The following is a 22,834-nucleotide window of genomic DNA, read 5'->3' as shown; positions in this document are numbered from 1 at the left end:
TTTTTTTGGTCTTTTTGAGTCAGGGTTTCACTATGCAGCTCAGGGTGACCTTGAACTCACTTTGTAACCCAGGCTGGTCTCGAACTTGCAAAGATCCTCCTGCCTCAGACCCCCAAGTGCTGGGATTACAGGCGCACACCACCACACCAGGCCTAATAAAATAATTTTTAAGCAAATAAATTTCAGAGTAGCTGTACAGTAACTGTAACAAGCAGGTGAAAAACCTAATACCATATTAGTCACATCTTATATCCAAGAGTAATGTGTTACAGAGTATTTTTATTCTCATCTACATATATAGTTTATGAAACCTCTGACCTTAAATTCAAAATTTGAGATATACTCAAAATTAAAAAGAAAAAAACCTTGAGGCGAGGGTTTTACTACGTAGCTCAGGCTGGCCCCAAGCATCCGGCACTCTTCTCCCGAAGGCTGGAATTACAGGTGTGCACCACCACACTCAATCCAAAATAAAATTTCAAATACATACTTCTTGAATGTATGAGAATTACAGATCCTTACAAATGGGGGAATGGGTAAGAAAGATAAAACAGCACAAAGACATCTAGCTTTAATATGGAATTAAAGCTGCCATCACTGCCACACAGGTGAAGTAAATTCAAAGATGTGAGGTCTAAGATAAAGCTATAGATCATACAGCCCTCCACATACTTCCTGTAGGCAACTGGCAATCACATAAAAGACAAAAAAGATCTTGTTGTATGACTGAGCTGAACTCATTCACAAATGGATAATGGAATAAAAATTGATGTAGAAAAGGGAAGACTGGGGGCTGGGGAGATGGCTCAGTAGAATAAGCCTTGCCTGGCAAGCACAAGGGCCTGAGTTCAATCCTTGGTTCCGCCAAAAAAAAAAAAAAAAAGGAAAGACTGAAGGTAGAAGATTAGCAACAACTGTTTAAGAGTTGCATGAACAAAGTGAGCCGATGGGGGCTGGGGAGATAGCTCAGTAGAATAAGCGCTTGCCTGGCAAGCACAAGGGCCTGAGTTCAATCCCCGGTTCTGCAAAAAAACAAAAAACAAAGTGAGCCAATGAAGGAGACTCACTCATTTGCTCACCCATTTTTCAAGCATCTATGGAGCCTGTTATTTTTTGTACCCAAGCACTGAGCACACCCTCAGCAAGAGGAAAATGGCTGTGTCCTCAGGGATATTATCGCCTGCTGGGAAAACAAATGCTTAAGGTGCAGTCTACAAAGACAGTGAAGTGGATGCTTCTATCCAAGACCCAAAGAGGTCAAAGAAGACTCCCCAAAGTTAAGATAAACACAGACCTTGCATTAGGAACAGAGGGAAAAAAGGGACAGTAAGGGGAGGAGGGAAGCAGTATCCCAAAAGGCAAGCCTTCATGACTAAAAACACCATGGTACATTGTAGAAGGCCAGAATGGCTGACACACAGCATGAGCTCTGAAAGACAGTAAGCAAAATCTGGTATTTGCCAAGAGCCATGCGGAGCTATCATAAAGTTTGCCCAAGGGTTGCGGGTAGATCAGCTCTTTGTTTCCCAAAGATCATGGCCAATGTGGAGAATGGTATGGACAGACAAAACTAGAAGGCCACAAACCAGGTAAGAGCAAGCTGATGGAATGAAGTAGGACCACAGCAGAAAGGATAAAGAGAAGTGACTACATGTTACATATTTAGCAGACCAAAACACTGGGACTTGGTGGCTGACTAAACATAAGGGTGAGAACCCAGGGAGATGGCTCAATAGAATAAGTCCTTGCCTGGCAAGCGCAAGGGCCTGAGTTCAATCCCCAGTTCTGCCAAAAAAAAAAAGGGGGTGAAAAATAGCGATCAAAAATGCTAAGTCAGTATCATGTCTGCATCTTGTACTATGAATAACTACTACGAAGACAACAATTTATTAATTATTGTAACTGTCCTACTAACCTGTTTTAAAACTGTCTCATTGCTATTTGTTTCTCAGTAAAATTAATAAAAACTAAAATTAAAAAAATGGTAAGTCAAGCCAAGCATGATAATACATGCCTGTAATCCCAGCACTCAGGCTGAGATAGGAGGATCATCACAAGTTTGAGGCCAGCCTGTACTCCACAGAGGGTTCAAGAGTAGCTTAGACTGCATAGCAAGACTATCTCAAAAAACACAAACGAGGGCCAGCAAGACAGCTTAGTGAGGGGATGGGGAGATGGCTCGATAAAATAAGTGCTTCCGTGGCAAGCGCAAGGGCCTGAGTTCAATCCCCGAGCCCAGTGGACCAAGCGCCTGCTTAGGCAAGCACAGAGACCAGGGTTTGACCCCTGGCACCACATGCTGCACCAGCCCCACCCCCGAGTGCACTGAGCTGGCCACCAAGACCAGGCATTGTGGTGCAAGCCTATAATCCCAGTGCTGGGAGGCTTGAAAACAGGAGGATCACTACAAGTCTGAGCTGCATAGTGAGACCCTGTACCAAATACATTAAAGAAAAGGAAGCAGATATTCAGGTGTGGAACGTGCCTGTGGAGAAGCTGGAGCAGGAGAAGCACTTACTGAGGACCACTGGCCTAGCACATTCAAGGTCCTGGGTTGGATCCCGAATGCTAGCCTATTTTTTTTAAGAACTTCAGCTGTAAAAGGAAGGAGAAAATAAACCAGTACAAGAAAAACAAAAAGAGCTTTTCTTCTGGTTGCAGGCATTTGGCAGCCGCAGTTTACAGTGCAGTCATGGCCAAGTCCAAGAACCACACCATGCACAACTAGTTCTGAAAATGGCATAGAAATGGTATCAAGAAACCTCAGTCACAAAGCTAGGAATCTCTGAGGGGACAGATCCCAAGTTCTTCAGGAACATGCACTTTGTCAAGAAGCACAATAAGAAGGGCTCAAGAAGATGCAAGTAAACAATGCCAAGGCCATGAGTGCACGCCCCAAGGCTATCCAGGCCCTCATCAGGCCCAAGGAGGTCAAGCCCAAGATCATCCCAAAGGGAGTAAACCACGGGCTCACTTGACTTGCCTACACTGCCTACCCCAAGCTTAGGAAGCATATCCATGCCTGCATTGCCATGGGTCACAGGCCCTGCCAGCCAAAGGCCTGGGCTCCAGCCAAGGCTCCAGCTTCTGCTCCAGCCCAGGCTCCCAAAAGTGCCCAGGCCCCCGTGAAGGCTCCACAGTAAAAGCCTTTTCATCTACTGATGTGAAAACAGCAGGACTGGTATAACCCCTGGGTGCCATCTGTGGGGGCTGGTGTCCCTCTGTGTTCTTTGTACAAACAAACCTGAGGAAGGAAAAAAAGAAAAACAAAAACAGATTTAACTTGTTTTCTTGCAGACAAGACCTGGAATTTTCCCATAGAAAGAAGGCAGCTGAAAAGAAGTAGCTACTATATTGTGAGACCTTGTTTCAAAACTTAAAAAATAAAATAAAAGGAGTGGAGTAGCTGAAAACAGTGTACCTAATAAACACTTGAGAGGACAGGAAGAAATGGAATATACACTTATGCTGGAGCAGCTTTGAATAAATTTGTCACAGATTATACAATGCTAATGAGAATGTAAATTAGTATAATCACTACCACAGAGCTTGGCACCAGTTAACAAAATGGTTTTTTGTTTTGTTTTGTCTTTTTGGTCTTATATTAAAGAGTTTCCTTTGTTTTTTTTTCAAAATGTTAAATAAAAGTGCTTATCATTAGACCTGACAATTCCACATCTAGGAATTTGTCCTTCATATTTGGGCAAGAGGATATGTACAAAATTACTTTTTGAAGCATTGTTTGAACCAGATGCTGATTGGAAATAACTCAAATACCCTCAATAAAAAAAAACTATTAGAGTTATGGTACACCTATACAAACTACATAACTGTGAGAGGGAAATGAAGCTGCTCTCCCTGTAACTGTTACAAAAATCACTTACAATATGTTAAGCAAAAACTAAAACTACAGGGGCTGGAGCAATGGCTCAGTGGAATAAGTGCTTCCCTGGCAAGCGCAAGGGCCTGAGTTCAATCCCCGGTTCTGCCAAAAAAAAAAAAAAAAAAAAAACTACAGGAAGCTGTAAATGCCACTTTTTCTCTCTAAAACAGAAAAACAGAACCCTATCTATTTTTGCATAAATATTCATAAAGAATAAAAATCTTTTAAAAAAGAATAAAAATCTGACAGTTATTCATGGAGGGTTTTTTTTTTCTTTTTTTTTTTTTTTTTTTTGGCGGAACCGCGGATTGAACTCAGGTCCTGGTACTTGCCAGGCAAACACTTATTCTACTGAGCTATCTCCCCGGCCCTCATGGAGGGGGTTCTAACTGGACACATAGTATCATTTTTGTTCACAGTTTTCTAACTTGTGCCTCATGAAAATATATGACCTACTCAAAAATTAAAGTAGGTTGGGACTAGGGAGATGGCTCAGTAGATGGCAAGCACAAGGACCCGAGTTCAATCCCCGGTTCTGCCAAAAAAAATTAAAGTTGGGCTGGACTGGAGATGTAGCTCAGATGCAGAGTGCATGTCTAAGTGTGCAATAAGGGCTCACATTTGAGTTTCAGCATTGTAAGTAGCAAGCTATTAAGAACTTCAAAAAAATATTTTTCTTCCAATGAGACAGCTAAAAATAATACAATGGATCTAACAAATTTCTAGACACAAAACATGAAGAAGAAACTCAAAACAGCTTTAAAAGTTTAAGCGTTTGCTTCTATTTTTGTATGGAAAATAGCTAAGAGACTAAGGAGAACACTGATGGATAGTCATGCACTTGCGAATCAGTAGAAATCAAGTGTAAAACAGCACATATGGAGAATAAAGATGAAAGCAGCTTAAAAATTACAAATGAGCTGGATGCAATGCCCACCAGTAGCTCCCCCACGGGGGTGGGGAGCAGGATCACTTCAATTCAGGAGTAGGAGGCCAGCCTGGGCAACACACCAGACATAACTACGAATTTTATATGTGAAAAGCAAAATTATTTGGCCCTTTTCAGCGCAGTGCATACAACCTGTCATCCTGTGGAATGAAGAAGTGTAAAGGCCATCTTTGAAGGCAACTTTAGGTATACTTAAAGACAGCAAAATGAAATGCCAAACCAGGCCAACACCTCAGCTGGTTCTTTGTCCCCACTGTATTTCCAGTACCTTGCATAATGTGGGCACAGACTGATGCTCAAAGGAAAACTAGCCAGTAAATTGACAGAGGTCAGAAGAAAAGTGAAAGGGGACGCTTTTCTTTCAACGAAGCCAACAAAACCTGTCGAGGACTCTGCACGCTACTTCAACACTGGAATACGCTAACAGAAGTAACTGAACGAGACAGCGGAGGGAACAGGCGCCACCCTGGACCCGAAACGTCGGTGCCCGGTTCCCCGGGGCTGCACCTCTCGCAAACCCAGCTCCATTCGCGCCTGCCGAAGGCGGGCTACGCGACTGGGCACTCCACGCCAGGGGCCGCGGGCAGGGCCCCACATCCTCGCTCCCCTCTGTCCCGCGTGCTTCCCTACTTAAGAGGGTCGCGGCGCAGTGAACTTAGAGTGGCACTTACCCTCGTCTGCGTCATACATCTTGGCAACGGATTCCCGAGCTCCTAGGTTTTGAAATCACACAAGAGCGCAGCAGCCACCTGCCCAAGAAAGAGACGCGATAGTTTCCGTCTCTGGCTTTCCCAGAACCCTCTGCGCCTCTTTCAAGCACCAACGCTTGATTTGCGCCTGCGCAGACTGTGAGGCTAGGTTGTGCGCCTCGCCCCGCCCCCCATGTCCTCCCCCTCCCCCCAGAGTTGTGCACTCGCAAATTGTGACTAGCGGACCGCGGTTGAGAGGACAGACTCCAAAAAGCAAGAGTTGGACCCAATCAGTGAAAGTTTATTTGCCTGTTTGTTTTTCAAGGTTTCCCCCGCCCCCACAAACAATGACACCTTGAAAATGGCCAAGGAAACTAATTAATGGAAGTTGTAGCCGTAAATCCTCAACATTCGATGCATATTTTGCACTTCTAAAGACAAAACTTTTCCAAAATGTGATTTACCAAGGCTCATAGTGGTGTGTCGAAGAAGCCCAAAAGTGAACAAGCTAAGGGTACTCACTACCCTATTCTGCTCACCTAGCTAAGTGCTTAACTCCTCTGCTGTCGCTTTAAGTGGGTGTCCGAGACTCAGAGTTTTCATCGCGAGAACTCGCGGACTTTGTCTTCCGTGTGGTCGCCTAGCTCGCCAGCGGGCTCTTGGACGCCTGCGCGCGTGGCGGTAGTAATGCCTCCTGGGCCTGTAACGCGCTGGCTGCTGTGGGGTGTCCGGGGGTCTGCTTCTGCCCTCGCGCGCCACGGCTTCCCCGAGCTCCTGCTGGAGAAGAGATGCACAGCTGCCTTCTCCTTGGGCCGTGGGCGTCCTCGTGGCCCCACTGCAACGGCGGACCACAAAGGAGACACCGGCGTGGAGGAGCGATTTCTGTTCCCGGAGTACGTCTGGGAGCCGGAGCCGGAGCCCGCGCCCACCCCTGAGGAGGTGCTGGAGCTGGTGCAGCGACAGCAGGAGGAAGAGCGGCTGCGGCGACAGCGGCGGGAGGAGCGGCTTCAGCAGAGGCTACGGGATGGAGTCCGCGCGCCCCGGCCCGCGGAGGTCCGGGACCCGCGGGTGCCGCCCAGCGACCTTCACTGCTCAGGCTGCGGGGCCGAGCTGCAGTGCCAGGACCCCCACGAGCCCGGCTACCTGCCCGGCGAGAAGCTGCTCGGCGCGGCTCCGGAGGACGGCGGCCCGGCCCTGGTGTGCCAGCGCTGCTGGCTGCTGCGGCACCACCGGCGCGCGCTGCGCCTGCAGGTGACCCGCGAGCAGTACCTGGAGCTGGTGAGCGCCGCGCTGCGGAGGCCGGGCCGGGCCCTGGTGCTGTACATGGTGGACCTCCTTGACCTGCCCGACCCTCTGCTGCCCGAGCTGCCCGCGCTCGTGGGCCCCAAGCAGCTCATCGTGCTGGGGAACAAAGTGGACCTGCTGCCCCAGGACGCGCCCGGCTACCTGCGGCGGCTCCGGGACCGGCTGTGGGACGACTGCGTCCGCGCGGGGCTCCTGCCAGCCCCTGGTCACCAGGGGCCACAGCACGCCGACGGGGACGAGAAGAACGGGAATGCCCCGGCCAGGTCCCGCACGGTGGTCAAGGACGTGCGTCTGATAAGCGCAAAGACTGGCTACGGAATCGAAGAACTGATATCTGCGCTTCAGCGAGCGTGGCGCTACCGTGGCGACGTCTACCTGGTAGGCGCCACCAACGCCGGCAAGTCCACCCTCTTCAACACGCTCCTGGAGTCCGATTACTGCACCGCCAAGGGCTCCGAGGCCATAGACAGGGCCACCATCTCGCCTTGGCCAGGTGAGGCTCGGGGGCCCGTTTTCCGAGAGACTGCGCATCTGTCATGGCCCAGGGTCTAGGACAGCGTGGCTTGATGTCCATTGTGGGCTGCCTGGAGCCGTCCTTTTAACACCGTCCTCCTGGGTCAGCTGCGCGCTTGGAAATGCGGTCCCTATTGTAATTTTTTTAGTAGACATGATTATGGAACATTTCTGTGTTTTGGTCACTGGACACTGACACTTGGGGGAACAATGCAAAGTTCCTGCCCTCTTGGAGATTTCCCCTGTAGCTTCCTTCAGTGTAAGTTTTTTGGAAAGTGGTATTTCCTTTTTACTCTCTGTAATTCCCTCCACCCCTCAATCTTTTCACGTCTTGAATTTATTCTTGAAATTGTTACACTATACCTATGTAATAATGGACTAATTCTTTAATACAAAATAGTATGTGGCTATGTTGAGAAGAAAAGTCAGTTTTGCAGTTTTCACCGAACCTCTGTGCCAGGTGGAAGTAATCTCAGCACTTGGGAGGCTAAGGCAGAAGGAGGAGACCTGCGTGGACTATATAATAAGTCCCAGAAAACAGTCATTGAAAAAGAAAATGAGCCTTTCAATTTTCCCGTTTGTATTTATGTTAGCAAAACTGTTCTGTTTGGTGTTTGTCTTGCACTTTGTTTAATTACACACAGAATTCTCTGCCAACATGCCACCCTCAGTGCTCCTGACCTCTGAGGTATGCACAGATTGTGCAGGGGCGAGGAACGTGAAGATGAGGCTGAATCAAGCGTGCAGATTTTGTATCCAAATCCTGGTTTATCCTGCTAGCCTGTGTCCTCATTTGTAATGTAGGAATAATCTTAGGGATGGTCGCCATGTGCAGTAGAAAACAGCGTAGGTTCACAGAAATGCTTCTTTTCTTCCCCTTATTCATGTTTTGTTTGGGAGTGGGTTGGGCTTTTCTTTTTTTGGCCTTTTTAGTTTTTTTTTGTTTTTTTTTTTTTTTTTTTTTTGCTTCTGGGTCCTGCTGGGCAATCAGGCTGACCTCAAACTCACAGTGATCTGCCTGCCAGCAGGCCCAGCCAATCCTCTTTCTAAAAACATTTATTCTTTGGTGTTTCAGGTACTACCTTAAACCTGCTGAAGTTTCCAATTTGCAACCCAACTCCTTACAGGATGTTTGAAAGGCAAAAAAGACTGAAAAACGATGCAAGTAAATCAGAGGAAGATCTTAACAAGCAAGAACAAAATCAGCTGAATATCTTGAAAAAGCATGGTTATGTAGTAGGTGAGATTCCCTGGGAAGCCCTGCCAGCGCTGTGCTGCCACTCTGTGAGACCCTGCACACAGCTGTCTGGGACCAGCCCATCTCTGCAGAGGGAGAGAGAGCTGCTGCCTTGTTCTGCAGTGGAAGCAGATCTTTAGAGGCAAGGCTGGTACTGTTAGGAAACCTAGACCAAGACAGCTGGTAACGTAAGGTTCACTGACTATGCAGCAGCTTCAAATTAAGTTCTCCCTGTGTTCTTGCTCTCGGTTTTCAGCCTTACCTTCAAACTGATTTCTAACACCACTTGCTTCAGTGTACACAAACAGCTACACACGTGATCATTACAAGACTCATTCTCACTGCCTGGGGGTGGGGACAGACATCCTTGGAGCTTCATTTCTGTATACACTATAATTATTAGACTTAGTAACTTGTTCGAGGCAAATGTAAAAATTTTTCTTGTTGCTGGGCATGGTGGCACAGGCCTATAATTCCACCTTCTGAAGCACAAGAATGACAAGTTCAAGGTTAGCCAGTGCAACTTAGCAAGACCCTATCTCAAAATCAGAAGGGCAGGGGATGCAGCTCAGATGTGTGCTGGCCTAGCATGCATGAGGCTGTAGGTTCAATCCCCAGTGCTAAAATAAATCAAAACTTTGGAGTCAAAAGTATTAATGCAGTGACTGATAACCTCAATATGATTTGTTCTAGGAAGAGTTGGAAGAACATTTGCGTACTCAGAAGAACGGAAGAATGAATTTGAGTTTGATGCTGACTCTCTGGCCTTTGACATGGGAAATGAGCCTGTTGAGATTATGGAGAGACCCACCAAGCGAGTAGAGTTGACCCCACAAGATGTAAAAGATGCTCACTGGTTTTATGACACTCCAGGAATTATGAAAGAAAATTGTGTATGTCTTTGTAACATTAACTTTAGTAATCTTTATACTGGAGACAATACTGCCCTAATTGGTAGCAAGAAGTATATTTCCATTTTTAATTTGATATGGATTCATTCATAAAGCAGTTCAGGGATGAATCTACCACATGCCACTACGTTCTGGGCTCATTTCGTGAACAGTAGTGCAGGCAGCTTACTTGTGTTAGGATTGTGGTTGTCACCCTAGTCAGGGAAACATTTACCAGATCCTAGATGTGAGTGTGGAAGAAATCATATATATCATTGCTGTCTTTTTTATTTTGAAAACATTTGACTCTTCTGCCTCAGCCTTCAGTTTCTCATAGCTTGTTTGCAGTTTTCATCTTTATCCAAGTCAGTGATGTTCTCTAGTGTGCATCAACATGTAGCCATGTAGCGGTTCCCTTGATCACTCCCTTTCCTCTGGCCATTCACCAGTGTCTCCCTGTGAAGCAGCATTGGTTTCTTAGGGACCTTTCTTCTATTTGGTCGGATCTACTTACAGTTAAAGTCTCAGAAGTATATTGTTTCCAGGAATGGTGGCACATGTCTGTGATCCTGGCATTCAGGAAGCTGAGACAAGAGGATCACAGTGACTTCAAGACCAGCCTGGGCCACATAGCAGGACTCTGTCATGCATATGCCACTAACAGTTCAAGTTGGTGAGCATGTAACATGTTTAAGTCAGCTGCCCAGCAGCAAGACATACAAATTACAGCCACATCATGAACATGCTAATCAGATTTCTTTTTTTTAAATTTTACCAGAAGCTAAATGTGGTGATACAAAACTATAATCCTACCATTCAGGAAGCTGAGGCAGGAGGATTGCTGTAGGGTCCAGGCCAGCCTAGGCTATGTAGTGAACTCAAGGCCAGCCTGAATTGCATAGCAAGCCCCTTTCTCAAACAAAACAAAACAGATCTTGCCAGAAAGGCTAGGAACATAACTCAGTGAAAGTACACTTACCTAGCAGGTGTGAGGTCTTGGGTTCAGTCTATATTACCACAAAACAAGCCAGTAGCAAAAAAAAAAAAAAAAAAAAAAATCATCAGAATCTTGTACTCTCTTTTTCTGTTTTCTGTAGTCTCGAAGAACCCTTCATTCCAACCAGGTATGGTAGAATACTCCTATAATCGCAGCACTCCTGGAGGTTGAGGCAAGGAGAGCACAAGTTCTATCCAAACTGGGGCAACTTAGCAAAACCCCGTTTCCCAATTTAAAAAAGAAACAAATGACTGGATATGTAGCTCAGTGCAAAGGTCTGGCTCAAGCTTTAATGCTGATTCCTAAATTTAAGGATATTAAAGTTCAGGATTTGAAAGAGACTCTTTAAGCTCTTGACCTACTTCTAGATAGGGTGACCATTTCTATTTACATGTCTCACCACAAGGACATGAGGTCACAAATTGCACTATTAAGCTGGAAACCACCCAGTAGGACCCTTGTACATGCTTTTTTTTTTTTTTTTTTTGTGGTACCGGGGATTGAACTCCGGACCCTGTGCTTGCCACGCAGGCGCTTATTCTACTGAGCTATCTCCCCAGTCCCTGCACATGCATTTTATGTAAAGTATTTTCAGGTTCACCCTGATGGTGACATCTGGGAATGCTATCAACACATGAAAATATCATAGACTTATCAAGCTACCAGTACTGTCCACTAATACATTGAGATTAATTAGAATGTGTATAATTTTTATGTGTGGCTGACATAATTTGTTTTATCATTTTACAGGTAAATAACAAATTGCCATTATTTGCAATAATTGCAATAATAGTAATTCTCTAAAATAATGTGCCATTTGCTTCACAGATTTTAAATCTTCTAACAGATAAAGAAGTAAATAATGTTTTGCCAACACATTCCATTGTTCCAAGAACCTTTGTGCTTAAACCAAGAATGGTTCTATTCCTGGGTGCCATAGGACGCATCGATTTTTTGCAGGTAAGAGAAGTTTGCACCTTAGAGAAGTGCGTTGGTAGGGCGGGTGGGGGAGACAGGAGTACTGACGATTCAGGGCCAGCCTGGACTGCATGGTAAGACTATGCGTGAAAAATTAAAGTGTGAAGATGCATTTTAGGGCCAGGAATATAGCTCAGCAGTTTAGGTGCCTGCCTGGCAAGCGCAAGGTCCATAGTTTTATCCCTGGTACCACAAAAAAAAAAAAAATTAATGAAGCAGGTACATAACAGGTGTGGCAAAATGATGATATAAATAACTCATGGTTATGTAGGAAGTTTCTTTTTTTTAAATACATCCCCTACCATGAAACATGCAAGGTCTTCCCACCACCACCACATTCGTTCCTTGAGTGCTTGTTTAGCTTGTTTTGTTTTGTTTTTTGAGACAAGGTCTCGATATATAGCCTGGGCTGACCCAGGAGATCCTCCTGCCTTTCAGCCTCCTGCTGGGATGACAGGCATGTTCTAGCATGCCTAGCTCTGGTCTTTAAAACTCTTCTGTACTGGGTGTGGTGGCGCCTGCCTGCAATTCCAACACTCAGGAGGCTGAGGCAGGATCGCAGCAAGTTGAAGGCAGCTGGGGCCATATGGTTCAAGGCCAGCCTAAACTGCATAATGAGACCCTGTCTCAAAAAAAAAAAAAAAAAAAACTATGCCATCAGTGTGATAGTGAGTGCCCCGTACAGCTTAGCAATTAAGATAGGATATGTTCCTTTCCTATTGTTTCATGTAGAAACCATAAAGTCAAGCCTTCAGTTCTAGGCTTATGTGACAAATTAATTGTGAGCTTTCTATCCCGTGTTACATGTCTCTTTTATACTTATTTTTTTAGCATGAATGTAGTTTGATTATAGCTTCTGCCATACCAGTTCTTACAAAGGTTGCTTACTTTGGTTCATTTTTATTGTGTCTTGTAAAATGTGGGTTTCCAAAGGGCCAGCCAAATATCTCAGAGGATTAAAGTGCCTGAAAGCAGGTGCCGGGGGTCAGGGGTTCAATCCCCAGGCCTGCTGTGAGGCCCTGCCCCTGGGGCATGCTGAGACAGCAATTGAGACTGGGCCTGGTGGCGCACGCCTGTAATCCCAGCTCTTGGGAGGCTGTAAACAGGCAGATCACTACAAGTCCAATCTAGGAGTGAGACCCTCAACACCCTGCAGACCCTTCCCTAAAATACAAAAAAAAAAAAAAAAAAAATGTGAGTTTCCAAATTTTTTGTTGTGTAAAATCATTCTCTCCTTCTGTCTTTAGGGAAAGCAGTCCGCTTGGTTTACAGTTGTGGCTTCCAGCTTCCTCCCTGTGCATATCACTTCCTTGGACAAAGCAGATGCTGTGTATCAGAAGCACGCAGGTCACGCGCTGCTCCAGGTAAGGCGGCATGGCTGGATGACCACAGTGGTAGCAGGTCTCCCTGTGACAATCCCATAGCTGAGGACCCAATGTGGACAGAACTGGCTGTTGTCTGTCCATGACATCCCCTCCCCTCAGCATCGAGTATTCTGGCTATAGGGTGAAGCAGCCTTTATATGAAACATGATGTTGGTTTGGACTGATTTTAGGAGAGCTATAGATGCGTATGTTCTCTGGACTAAATTATCCAGTATGGAAGCCACCAGCCACGTATGGCTATTTAACTACATTAGTTAAAGTTAAATGCAATTTAAAAAGTGATCCCTTAGTAACACTGGCCACCATTCACATCCCCAGTAGCCATGTTGTATTGGGCAATGCTAAGTGGGGGGAGTACAGCTTCTGTCACAGCTAGGTATACACACACACACACACACACACACACACAGCATCCACTGGGAGAGGTGGCAGATACTCACATCCTCAGTGCACGGGGCCCCACACAACCCAGGGATCAGTCAGTAGTCAGTCCCAAGGCAGCTGTTGTGGTTGAGAAGCACTGATTTGAATAGAAAGGCTTTTTTTCCTCCTCTGTCCTTTTTCTTTATGGTACTGGGATTAAACCCAGGGAACATGAGCTAAATCCCTGGCCATTATTTTTTTTTTTAACTTGAGGTAGAGTCTCTAGATTACCCAGATGGCCTTAAGCTTACAGTCCTGCACAGCACCACAACTGGCTCCCCCAAATTCCTAGTCCCAGGCATTTCACCTATTATCCCTCCTCATTTCCTGCTCTCCTAGCTGCTTTCTTTGGCTTATAAATACATCAGGATTGTTCTTATCTTTAGATTTAAAAAAGGTGAAATGTTCAGTGACCTGTCCATCCCCCTTCTTTACAGTCCAGCAAAGCTCCATTCCTTTAGCAGATTTCCTCTATCTGTGTAGCACCTACCTCAGCAGACTGGAGAAGACTATACATACAAGGATCTGTGGTGACAGTGATGATAATTCAACATATCTAATGCAAAAACACCAAGGTCACCCAGTGCAGCAGCAAGCACTATTAGCGCTCATGCAGCTGGGTGTGGTGGCCCACGCCTGTCATCCTACACTCACAGGAAGTGCAGGTTTGGTGCCAAACTGGGCTTCGTAGCAAAGTCAAGGCAGACTGGAATATGTAACAAGATTCTCTCATCAAATCTCAATCAAAAAAGAACAGAGCCAAAGTATTAAGAGTTCATACAACTGGAAAATCATTTTATTTGTTTATTTGGTACAGGGTCTCACTACAGACGTCAGACTCATAGCGATCCTCCCTTCTCAGCCTCCCCAGCACTGGGATTACAGGGGTGCACCACCACACCCAGTTTTGGTGGCTGGCATGGCGCGCCCATGGGCCCATACAGCATATGGTACTGGGGATTGAACCTGGGTCCTTACACTTTCCAGGCAGGCACTTGGACCACGAGCTATCTCCCCAGCCCTGAAAATCATTTTTTAAAAAATAAAATAGGTTTGTTGTGAAGCATTTGCCTAGTATGCTCAAAGGCCTGGGTTCAGCAGCCCATACTGCAAATTATATGTGCACATGGCTCTCACTCCCTTTAAAAAAGATTTTTAAAATAAGCCTGGCTTGAACAAATACTTCTTTCTTCCTGCATTTCTCAAGAAAGCCAGACTGAAATGAAAACTACATTGACATAACTGCTGTGCGTTCAGCATTCCAGGCACTTGTAGGACCTTCCAGGGAGAGGAGCACCTGACAGCACTCAGCCTTGCAGGCTTTGTCAGTTCCCTGCGCTACTGGCTTTCATTCTCCTCTTCCGTCGGTTCACTTTTTTTTTTTTTTTTTTTTTTTTTTTCAGAACCGGGGATTGAACTCAGGTCCTTGCGTTTGCCAATCAAGCGCTTATCCTACTGAGCCATCTCCCCGGCCCCTTCCATCGGTTCACTTTTAGGAGGGCAGTGGTTAAAATGCAGTCTGAGACTTGAGGGAAGGAAAACTTTCTTAGTTTATGCAACACAGCTGTCAGGTTTACTTTTCTCACATTGCCAGAACCAAATACCTAACACCCAGAATTAAGGACAGAAAGGTTTATTTAGCTCACAGTTTGTGGAGGTTTCAGGCCATACTCGGCTGGCTCCCAGGCAGAGCAACACATGGGACAGGGCAGCAGTTCATAGCATCGGAAAACAGCAAAACAGCAAGAGCAAAAGGGAGGCGCAGCAGCAGAGGCAGAGAGCAAGCCTCTCTCCCTTCCTTATACCGCATCCAGGCAGTGGGCCCCAGAGCGGGTGTAGCACTTCCACCCATAATCCCAACAGTGGATCATGAATGAATCACAAACCCTAGAAGTCTGTCCCATGACTACATGAGGCTTTGGGGGACACCCAGACACAAACTATCACTACAGCTCACATAAAAATGCACTCTCAGGTGGCTCCATTCATAAACGTGTAGTTTTTCCATTGAGCACCATTGGTGCTTTCTAAGTAACAACCTGTTGAACAGTTTTGTTTTTTGTTTTTTGTTTTTTGTTTTTTTTGTTTTTTTTTTTTGAAACAAGGTCTCACTGTGTAGGTCAGGCAGGCCCTGAGCTCACTTTGTAGCCCAGGCTGGTCTCAAACTTCCAGTGATCCTCCTGCCTCAGCCTCCTGAGTGCTGGGAATACAGCCTGCAGGGATTACAGACATGCACCCGTAGACCCCAGCTTTGTCTTTTTGTTTGTTTTTGTAGCAAGAATTGAACTCAGGACCTTTTCTTGGTTTGTTTGTTTGTTTTTTTCTCAATACCACAGATTGAACTCAGGACCTTGTACTTTCTAGGCAGATGCTTATGCCGCTGAGCTATATCCCAGCCCTCTTGGGTTATTTTATTTTGAGACTCTTTGCCTCCTGGTGTAAGAAGCCCCTCCTGGTCCTCATCTCAGTCCAAGAAGTTTATATTTGTAATCCCAAAAATACGTTATTGGAATCCCACTAAGTTAATTCCAGTCTACCACTCCTAGTGCAACCTACAGTGAAAAAAAAAAAAAAAAAGACACTAAAGCATATTCATAATTATGGGGAGCCACGGGGTCCTAAGTCCAGCCATGAAGATGGCTTTCTGGAACAAAAAGACTAACCCAGGGCCAAACCCAGGGATTGTGTTCAGTCGTGAAGGAGGAATGGCTTGAGGATGCATGACTGAGAATTGTGAGAAGTAGGTGAGTACTGTGAGCTAGGTAGGTGGCCTGCATTTACCTCTGCCATAAGCAGAGAGAGGAGTGTGCAGAAAAAGTAGTTTGTATTGCACTACTGAGATAGTATGTCATGTCTTGGGGTCCGGTGCCTCAGCTCTGATGTGTAAGCTTTCCAGCCGCAGGAAGTCATAGCCTCTGTCTCGAGGCTTGCTCCCAGCTGACAACACGGAGCTTTGGCTCTTCGTCCTGTCTCCACTGGACTCATGGTAAAGAGCAGCAGGTGTGGGTTATCAGGAAACACGTGTGCCGTCTTCAAAGACGACCACCAGCACCTCGGCTAGATCAGTATGCACTGCTCAAGGCATCTCTGCTCCTTCTACATGTAGTTCCACATTATGGAGACAACCCTAAACTGACAGCACCTTCAGTAATCCCCGCCACATGGCTCATATGCTGGGTCTCTCTCTCCCGCTCCCCCTCCCTCCCTCCCCCTCCCCTTCTTTCTCTGGATAACTACAGTTTCTCCAGCTTTGTGCTGTTTGCTAACTCAGAATGCTTTTCTTAGTGGTGGCACACACCTGTAATCCCAGCACTAAGGAGGAGGCTAAGGCAGAAAGATTATTAAAAGTTTGAATCCAGCCTGGGTTACTAAGTGAGTTCAAGGCCAGCCTAAACTGCATAGTGAGACCCTGTCTCAAAAAGACCAAAAAAAAAAAAAGATTATTTTGGTACCAGGAATCAAACTCACAACCTCACTTGCCAGGCAGGCACTGTGCTGCTGAGCCCTGCCCTCAGAGCACTTTTGTACATAGTCCTTTAGACCCATTTCTCAAAGTGTTGCTCATTAATGTGTCTTAGACTAAACACATCCATTATTCTTTCCTCCACAATTGTGGTAATGCTTCATAGAGACCCTCAGCATGCATCTTACCTTGCGGTAGCTTGTAACAGCAACCATAATACAGTATGTTACACCTGTGTGATCCCCACTCTTTGTATTTTAGGAAAAGGTGTACAGGGTGTTCAGGGTCTCACTACTAGATTTGACTTGTGGTGATCCACCTGTTTACAGCCTCCCAAGAGCTGGGATTACAGGCGTGCCCCACCACGCCCAGTCTCAATTGCTGCCTCAGCGTGCCCCAGGGGTGGGGCTGGCACAGCAGGCCCAGGGGATTGAACTCCCAGCCCCTGTGCCTGCTTGCAGGTGCTTTAATCGGCTGAGCTATTTGGCCGGCCCTTTCTCCCCACTCGTAAACACAGGAGAAATTTGTTAATGAATGGATAAGTTATTATTTAGATACTTCCAATTTATGGAAATATCTGTAAATAGAGAAGCTGAATCTTATGCACTGTATGTGGACTCTTGACTTATAAAGAGTCAAGGGCCAGGGAGATGGCTCAGTAGGATAAGTGCTTGACTGGCAAACGCAAGGATCTTGAGTTCAATCCTCGGTTCCAAAAAAAAAAAAAAAAAGAGTCAAGGACTCCTCTTTTAGCCACACCTATAACAAGGCATTTAGAAGGACCTTGTCTCCATTGCCCAACATTGCTGCATGTATATTAGCGGGCTTTCTTGTCACTGGGACACAGTATCCAACACTCAAAACATAAAGGAGGAAGGGCCAGGCATGGGGGTGCACACCTATAATCCCAGCACTCAGGAGGCTGAGATAAGTTTGAGACCATGGGGTGGGGGAGATGGCTCAGTAGAATAAGCGCTTGCCTGGCAAGCACAAGGGCCTGAGTTCAATCCCCAGTTCTGCCAAAAAAAAAAAAAAAGCTAAATGCATAAAAAAATAATAATAATTTTGAGACCAGCCTGGGCTGCAAATTGAGCTCAAGACCAGCCTGTACTGCACAGTGAGACCCTGTCTCCAAAATAAAATAATGAAACAAAATAAAATAAAGGAAGAAGGGTTTAATTCAGCTCACACTTTCAGGGGATTCATTCCATGAACACCTGGCTCCAAGACCAAAACATAGCAGAGGGATGTGATGGAGTGAAGAGACTTAGTTCATGGCAGCTGGGACGCAGCACAGGGGAACAAGAGTCAGAAGAAGGGGCCAGAGACTGCAGTGCCCAGAGCCGTGCTGCTTGTGGCCCACCCATACACACCCAGAAGCCTGTTTTAGTAATCCACTAGGAAGCTCCCAAACCAATCAAGTTGGTACAGTTAAACTTAAACCACATACTAGTCCTTGTAAACTTGACAGGTAAACTTTTACATTTCCTTAAACCACACTTTCCCCAATTAAACACAGGTCATAATTCCACCTAATGTGGTACAGCTATTCTACATATCACCAAAACACAACAGTCTCTTCTGGCAAAGTCTCAGCAGTCCCTGCAGAGCTGCAGCATTCCGAGTCAGTTTCCTCTGAGACTCTGGGCGCCCTCGTAGCTATGAGTCCCATAAGGTTCAAAAGCAGCCTATGTGTTCCCAGTATAAAATGATGCAGAGTAAACATTCCCATTCTAAAAGGGAGGCATAAGGGATAGGAAGATAGAAAAGAATCAGACCAAAGCAAAGCTGAAACCCAGCAGGGCAAACGTTAAGCCTTATACTTCTATGACTGGAAAATAGGGCACAGGCTGGTGCAACAGAGTCCCAGAGGGCTAGGGCAGCCCCTCCTGTATGGCCTTGCGGGTTGTGATCCACGTGGCTTGTCTTAGACTGGCCCTGTTCATGGCCTAAGCAAGCACTCCACAGTTCTGGAGTCTCCGCTGTACCTTTGGCTTCATTCCCACGCCTCACCTGACCTGTGAGGCTTTCCTTTGAAAACTGGGTAGACGCCCCTCTGACCCCACAGCTCTTACACTCTGCATGTCTGTGACCCCCATCGGCATGTGCACGGTGCCAGCGTCATCTGCCAGCTGAAGAAGGAGCTAGGGTCACAACTCGGGCCATGCCTGCAGTGGCTTCTGGAGTGTCTGGGTAGCCAAACATGGTGAAATGAAACCTGAGGGGCGCCAGGGAGATGGTTCAATAGAATAAGCACACTTGCCTGGCAAGTGCAAGGGCCTGAGTTCAATCCCCGGTTCCGCAAAAAAAAAAAAAAAAAAAAACCTGAGGAACTAATGCTCTAGTTGGCCCTTCTCAAGCAGAGTGTGACTGTCAAAGGGATGGTTGGTACTTGTACCTTTGAGGCTGTGGTGAATGAGGTCTGGTTATTTCTTTTTTCTTTTTCTTTTGGTACTGGGAATCAAATTCAGGACCTTATGCTTGTCAGGCAGGCTCTCTGCCCCTGAGCTATATCCCTGGCCCTTGGTTTCTGAGATGCCCCTAGCCCTGTGTAAAGTACTTAATTTCTACTCAGGCATGGTGGTACACACCTGTAATCCCTGCCCTGGGAGGCTGAGGTAGGAGGATCATTGGGAGTTTGATACCAGGCTGGGCTACAGAGTGAACTCAGGGTCAGCCTGAACTGCATAGCAAAACTATGTCTCAAAAAGACCAGAAAAAAAGAAAAAAAAAAAAGCTTGGTTTCTTCTTAATAATACAAATCTCAACAGCCACACCTCCTTTGGCCCCAAGTTTATACATGGTTCCTTTTAGGCTAAAGATTTCATTTTTCAGATTTTTCTTTCTTGCTTTATGCTCCTGGTAAACCTAGCTAAAAAAACAGTAGCAGTACCCTTGCAACGGCCTGAATGCCATTTGGATTGCCTTGAAATTTCCTCTGCTGGATCAGTTACTATACTGCTTTTTTTTCCTCCCATATGGAAGTTTAACTCGGGGCTTTCACACTGAGCTGCATCCCTGTCTTACTTTACTCGTTGCTGAGATAAAATACCTGACACCCGGGGTCCTTCCGCCACAGCAACCATTGAAAAAGAGTAGCCATGGCCCTCCGCTATCCCATGGCCGTGGACCTCAACAAGGGCCACAAGGTAACTAAGAATGTGAGCAAACCGAGGCACAGCCGCCGCCGCGGACATCTCACCAAACACACCAAGTTCGTGCGGGACATAATCCGGGAAGTGTGCGGCTTCGCCCACTATGAGCGGCGCGCCATGGAGCTGCTCAAGGTCTCCAAGGACAAGCGCGCCCTCAAGTTCATCAAGAAAAGAGTGGGGACGCACATCCGCGCCAAGAGGAAGCGTGAGGAGCTGAGCAACGTGCTGGCCGCCATGAGGAAGGCAGCTGCCAAGAAGGACTGAGCCCCTCTGGAATAAAGCTTTGCAGAAAAAAAAAAAAAAAAAAAAATACCTGACACCCAAAGTTAAAGGAGAAAGAATTTATTTGGATTATAGTTCACAGAGGCTTTAGTCCATAGTTGGCTGGCCCTCAGGTGGGCATCACAGGGGAGAAACACTCCAGGGCAAAGTAGGGCAGGCAGATGGCAGCAAGCAAGCAGCAAATGACAAGCAGCTCCACTCTTTCTGTCCCTTATGTCCTATCCAGGCTACATACTTAGGGCAGGCGATACTCACACCAAGGTAGGGCACCCTTAATCCTACCCAGAGCTGTGCACCCTTAATCCTACCCAGAGCTATGAGTGAACTTGTTTAGTAATCACACACCCTAGATCCCAGCGTCATGCATTACATCCAACCACCTGTGAAAAGTCCCTCTGGTCCCACAAGGCTTGGACGCATGTCTAAACATGAGCTAAAACAATCTCTGGCCCTTTTTTTTACTTTGAGACAAAGTCTTGCTGAGTCATCCAGGTTGGGCTCAAAACTTGTAGCCCTCCTGCCTCAGCCTCCTAAAGTGCTGAGATTACCAGTATGTACCTCTATACCAGTTTAGTCCAGCACCCTTCATCTTAGTTTCCCCAAAAGTCTCAGAAAATGAGTAAATATGACATAAATCTTTGCCGAAGTGTAATGCACATGGCCTGTAGTCCAGCTGCCTAGGAAGTCCTGGCTCCCCACCGAAACTTCGTGAGCTTGGCCTTCGCTGTTTGCACTCTGTTTTTCAGGGCGCCAGCCAGTCACCCACACAGCCCTACTTACAGCATTCTAGAGCTTCTCCAGCCCACATCTCCTGGTCTTTCCAGTGTCCTCCTGCAAACCAATTCCAGAGGCTTCCAAACTGCGTTACCAGGTACAGCCACAGCCGTGGCGCCACAGCCAGTAGCAGTTTTCTGTGTCAGCCTTCCCATCACTAGGACACAGCCCTCATACTTAATGGAGAAGTTTAATCTAGCTCGTGGTTGCAGGAGCCACAGTCCATTTCCACCTGGCTCCAAAACCATAACTGTGTGGCAGAAGGGCACTAGGGAGTGGAGGTACTCAGTGTATGGCAGCCAGGGGTTAGCATAGGTAACAGTGCCAGAGGAAGGGGCTGGGAATGTAGTTCCCATAGTCTTGTATCTGTGACCCACCCATGCATTCTCAGAAGTATGCTTTAGTAGCTTAGGCATCTCTACCACCACCCCAAGTAAAGCCTGATGGAGGGCTATCAAGTATCAGTAAAGCATAATTCTCCTGTCGTACATTGCTGACGTGTGCATGCCTGTTACAGCGTATATCTAGAAGTCCCCCCAAAGCATCATGTGTTCATAGGTGGGGCTTTGCAGAGGTGGCTGAATCTAGGCTATGCAAATACAGATCAAGGGCTCTCCTGCCCCTCCTGCCTCTCCTGCCCCTCCTGCCCCTCCTGCCCCTCCTGCCTCCTTTCTGCTGTGGAGTTTCTTCTTTGCCACATCTCCCTACCTTGGCACCCACCTACTATGGGTTACAACCTCTACAAACAGAGCTAACTAAACCTTTCCTCCTTTAATTTGTGGGTGTTGGGTATTTCGTCCCAGCAACTGCAAAGTAATGTAAGTCAGTGCCCAACAGTGGCCCTGGGCTCTAGAATCTGTAGTTTTCATGTCATCACAGAGCTCCCCGCTTTTTACAACGGTTGCGTGTTCAGGATTTTATTCTTGTATAGAATTTTCAGTGATTTGTATGATGTCACAGTTACAGACAGCCTAAGCTGCACTTTGAAAGATCTTCCTGTATTTCATTGATAGGTTCCAATGGGTGGAGCAGAGCGAATGGCAGACTTTCCTCCTCTTGTTGCTAAAGACATCACGTTAAAAGAAGGGCTTGGGCCATCTGAAGCAGTGGCTGACATAAAGTTTTCCTCTGCTGGTAAATTTACACCCAAGCACTTTTTCTTTTATGTATGTATGTATGTATGTATGTATGTATGTATGTATTTACTTAGAGGCCAGGTCTGACTTTGTTGTTCAGGCTGACCTTGAACTCACTGTGTAACCCGAGGCCTACATGAACTCAGAGAAATCCTCCTGCTTCAGCTTCCCAAGTGGTGGGATTACAAATAACTACCACCACCATGCCCAGTTTAAGTACCTTTTCAGAAAGCAAATAAAGGCTGGGTACGTTTCCAAACTCCTGTAATCCCAGCACTTGGGAGGCTGAAGCAGGAGGATCAATGTGAGTTCAAGGCAGCTTGGGATATAAAATGAGTTCAAGAGCAGCCTGTGGTGCATAGAGAATCTTTGTCTCAAAAGGAACAAATAAAGTAGCCTCAACAACTTGTATATTTTCATAGAAAGATGCCTTATTTTGAAGAATATATGTACTATTATTCATAAAAGGCAGCTTAAGGGCCGGGGAAATGGCTCAGTGGAATAAGCGTTTCCCTGGCAAGCGCAAGGGCCTGAGTTCAAGCCCCAGGTCCAAAAATAAATAAATAAATAAACAAACAAACAAACAAATAAATAAATAAATAAATGGCAGCTTAGGGCCTGGGAGATAGCTCAGTGGCGTAAGCATCTGCTTGGCAAGCACAAAGTCCTGAGTTCAATCCCTGGTACCAAAAAAAAAAGGCAACTTATTCTAAAAATAAGTTGTTGTTTCTTCTTCTTCTTCTTCTTCTTCTTCTTCTTCTTCTTCTTCTTCTTC

At 46.2% G+C, this 22,834-nt stretch overlaps 2 protein-coding genes across 3 annotated transcripts in view; one reads left to right on the top strand and one right to left on the bottom strand.

Moving 5' to 3' along the window:
* Positions 1-5,630, bottom strand: part of Polr2b (RNA polymerase II subunit B) — a 45,272-nt gene extending 39,642 nt beyond the window's left edge. The window contains exon 1 of the mRNA XM_004627529.2: positions 5,504-5,630. Coding sequence (XP_004627586.1) covers positions 5,504-5,522 — 19 coding nt within the window. The 5' untranslated portion in view covers positions 5,523-5,630. The remainder of the gene's footprint in view (positions 1-5,503) is intronic.
* A 459-nt stretch (positions 5,631-6,089) lies between these two features.
* Positions 6,090-22,834, top strand: part of Noa1 (nitric oxide associated 1) — an 18,724-nt gene continuing 1,979 nt past the window's right edge. Inside the window, exons 1-6 of one of the 2 annotated variants that reach the window (XM_004627589.2) lie at positions 6,093-7,319; positions 8,415-8,579; positions 9,270-9,469; positions 11,292-11,423; positions 12,689-12,805; positions 21,937-22,057. In XM_004627589.2, the coding sequence (XP_004627646.1) occupies positions 6,209-7,319; positions 8,415-8,579; positions 9,270-9,469; positions 11,292-11,423; positions 12,689-12,805; positions 21,937-22,057 (1,846 nt within the window). In that variant the 5' untranslated portion in view covers positions 6,093-6,208. Of the gene's footprint in view, positions 7,320-8,414; positions 8,580-9,269; positions 9,470-11,291; positions 11,424-12,688; positions 12,806-21,936; positions 22,058-22,834 lie in introns of both variants that reach the window. The other variant, XM_023711160.1, reaches the window with a different exon arrangement.

Source organism: Octodon degus, unplaced genomic scaffold (assembly GCF_000260255.1).
Source record: "Octodon degus isolate 3935 unplaced genomic scaffold, OctDeg1.0 scaffold00019, whole genome shotgun sequence".
NCBI classification, from domain to species: Eukaryota; Metazoa; Chordata; class Mammalia; order Rodentia; family Octodontidae; genus Octodon; species Octodon degus.
Note: the sequence above shows the minus strand (reverse complement) of the source record. Positions and strands in the feature narration are given on the sequence as shown.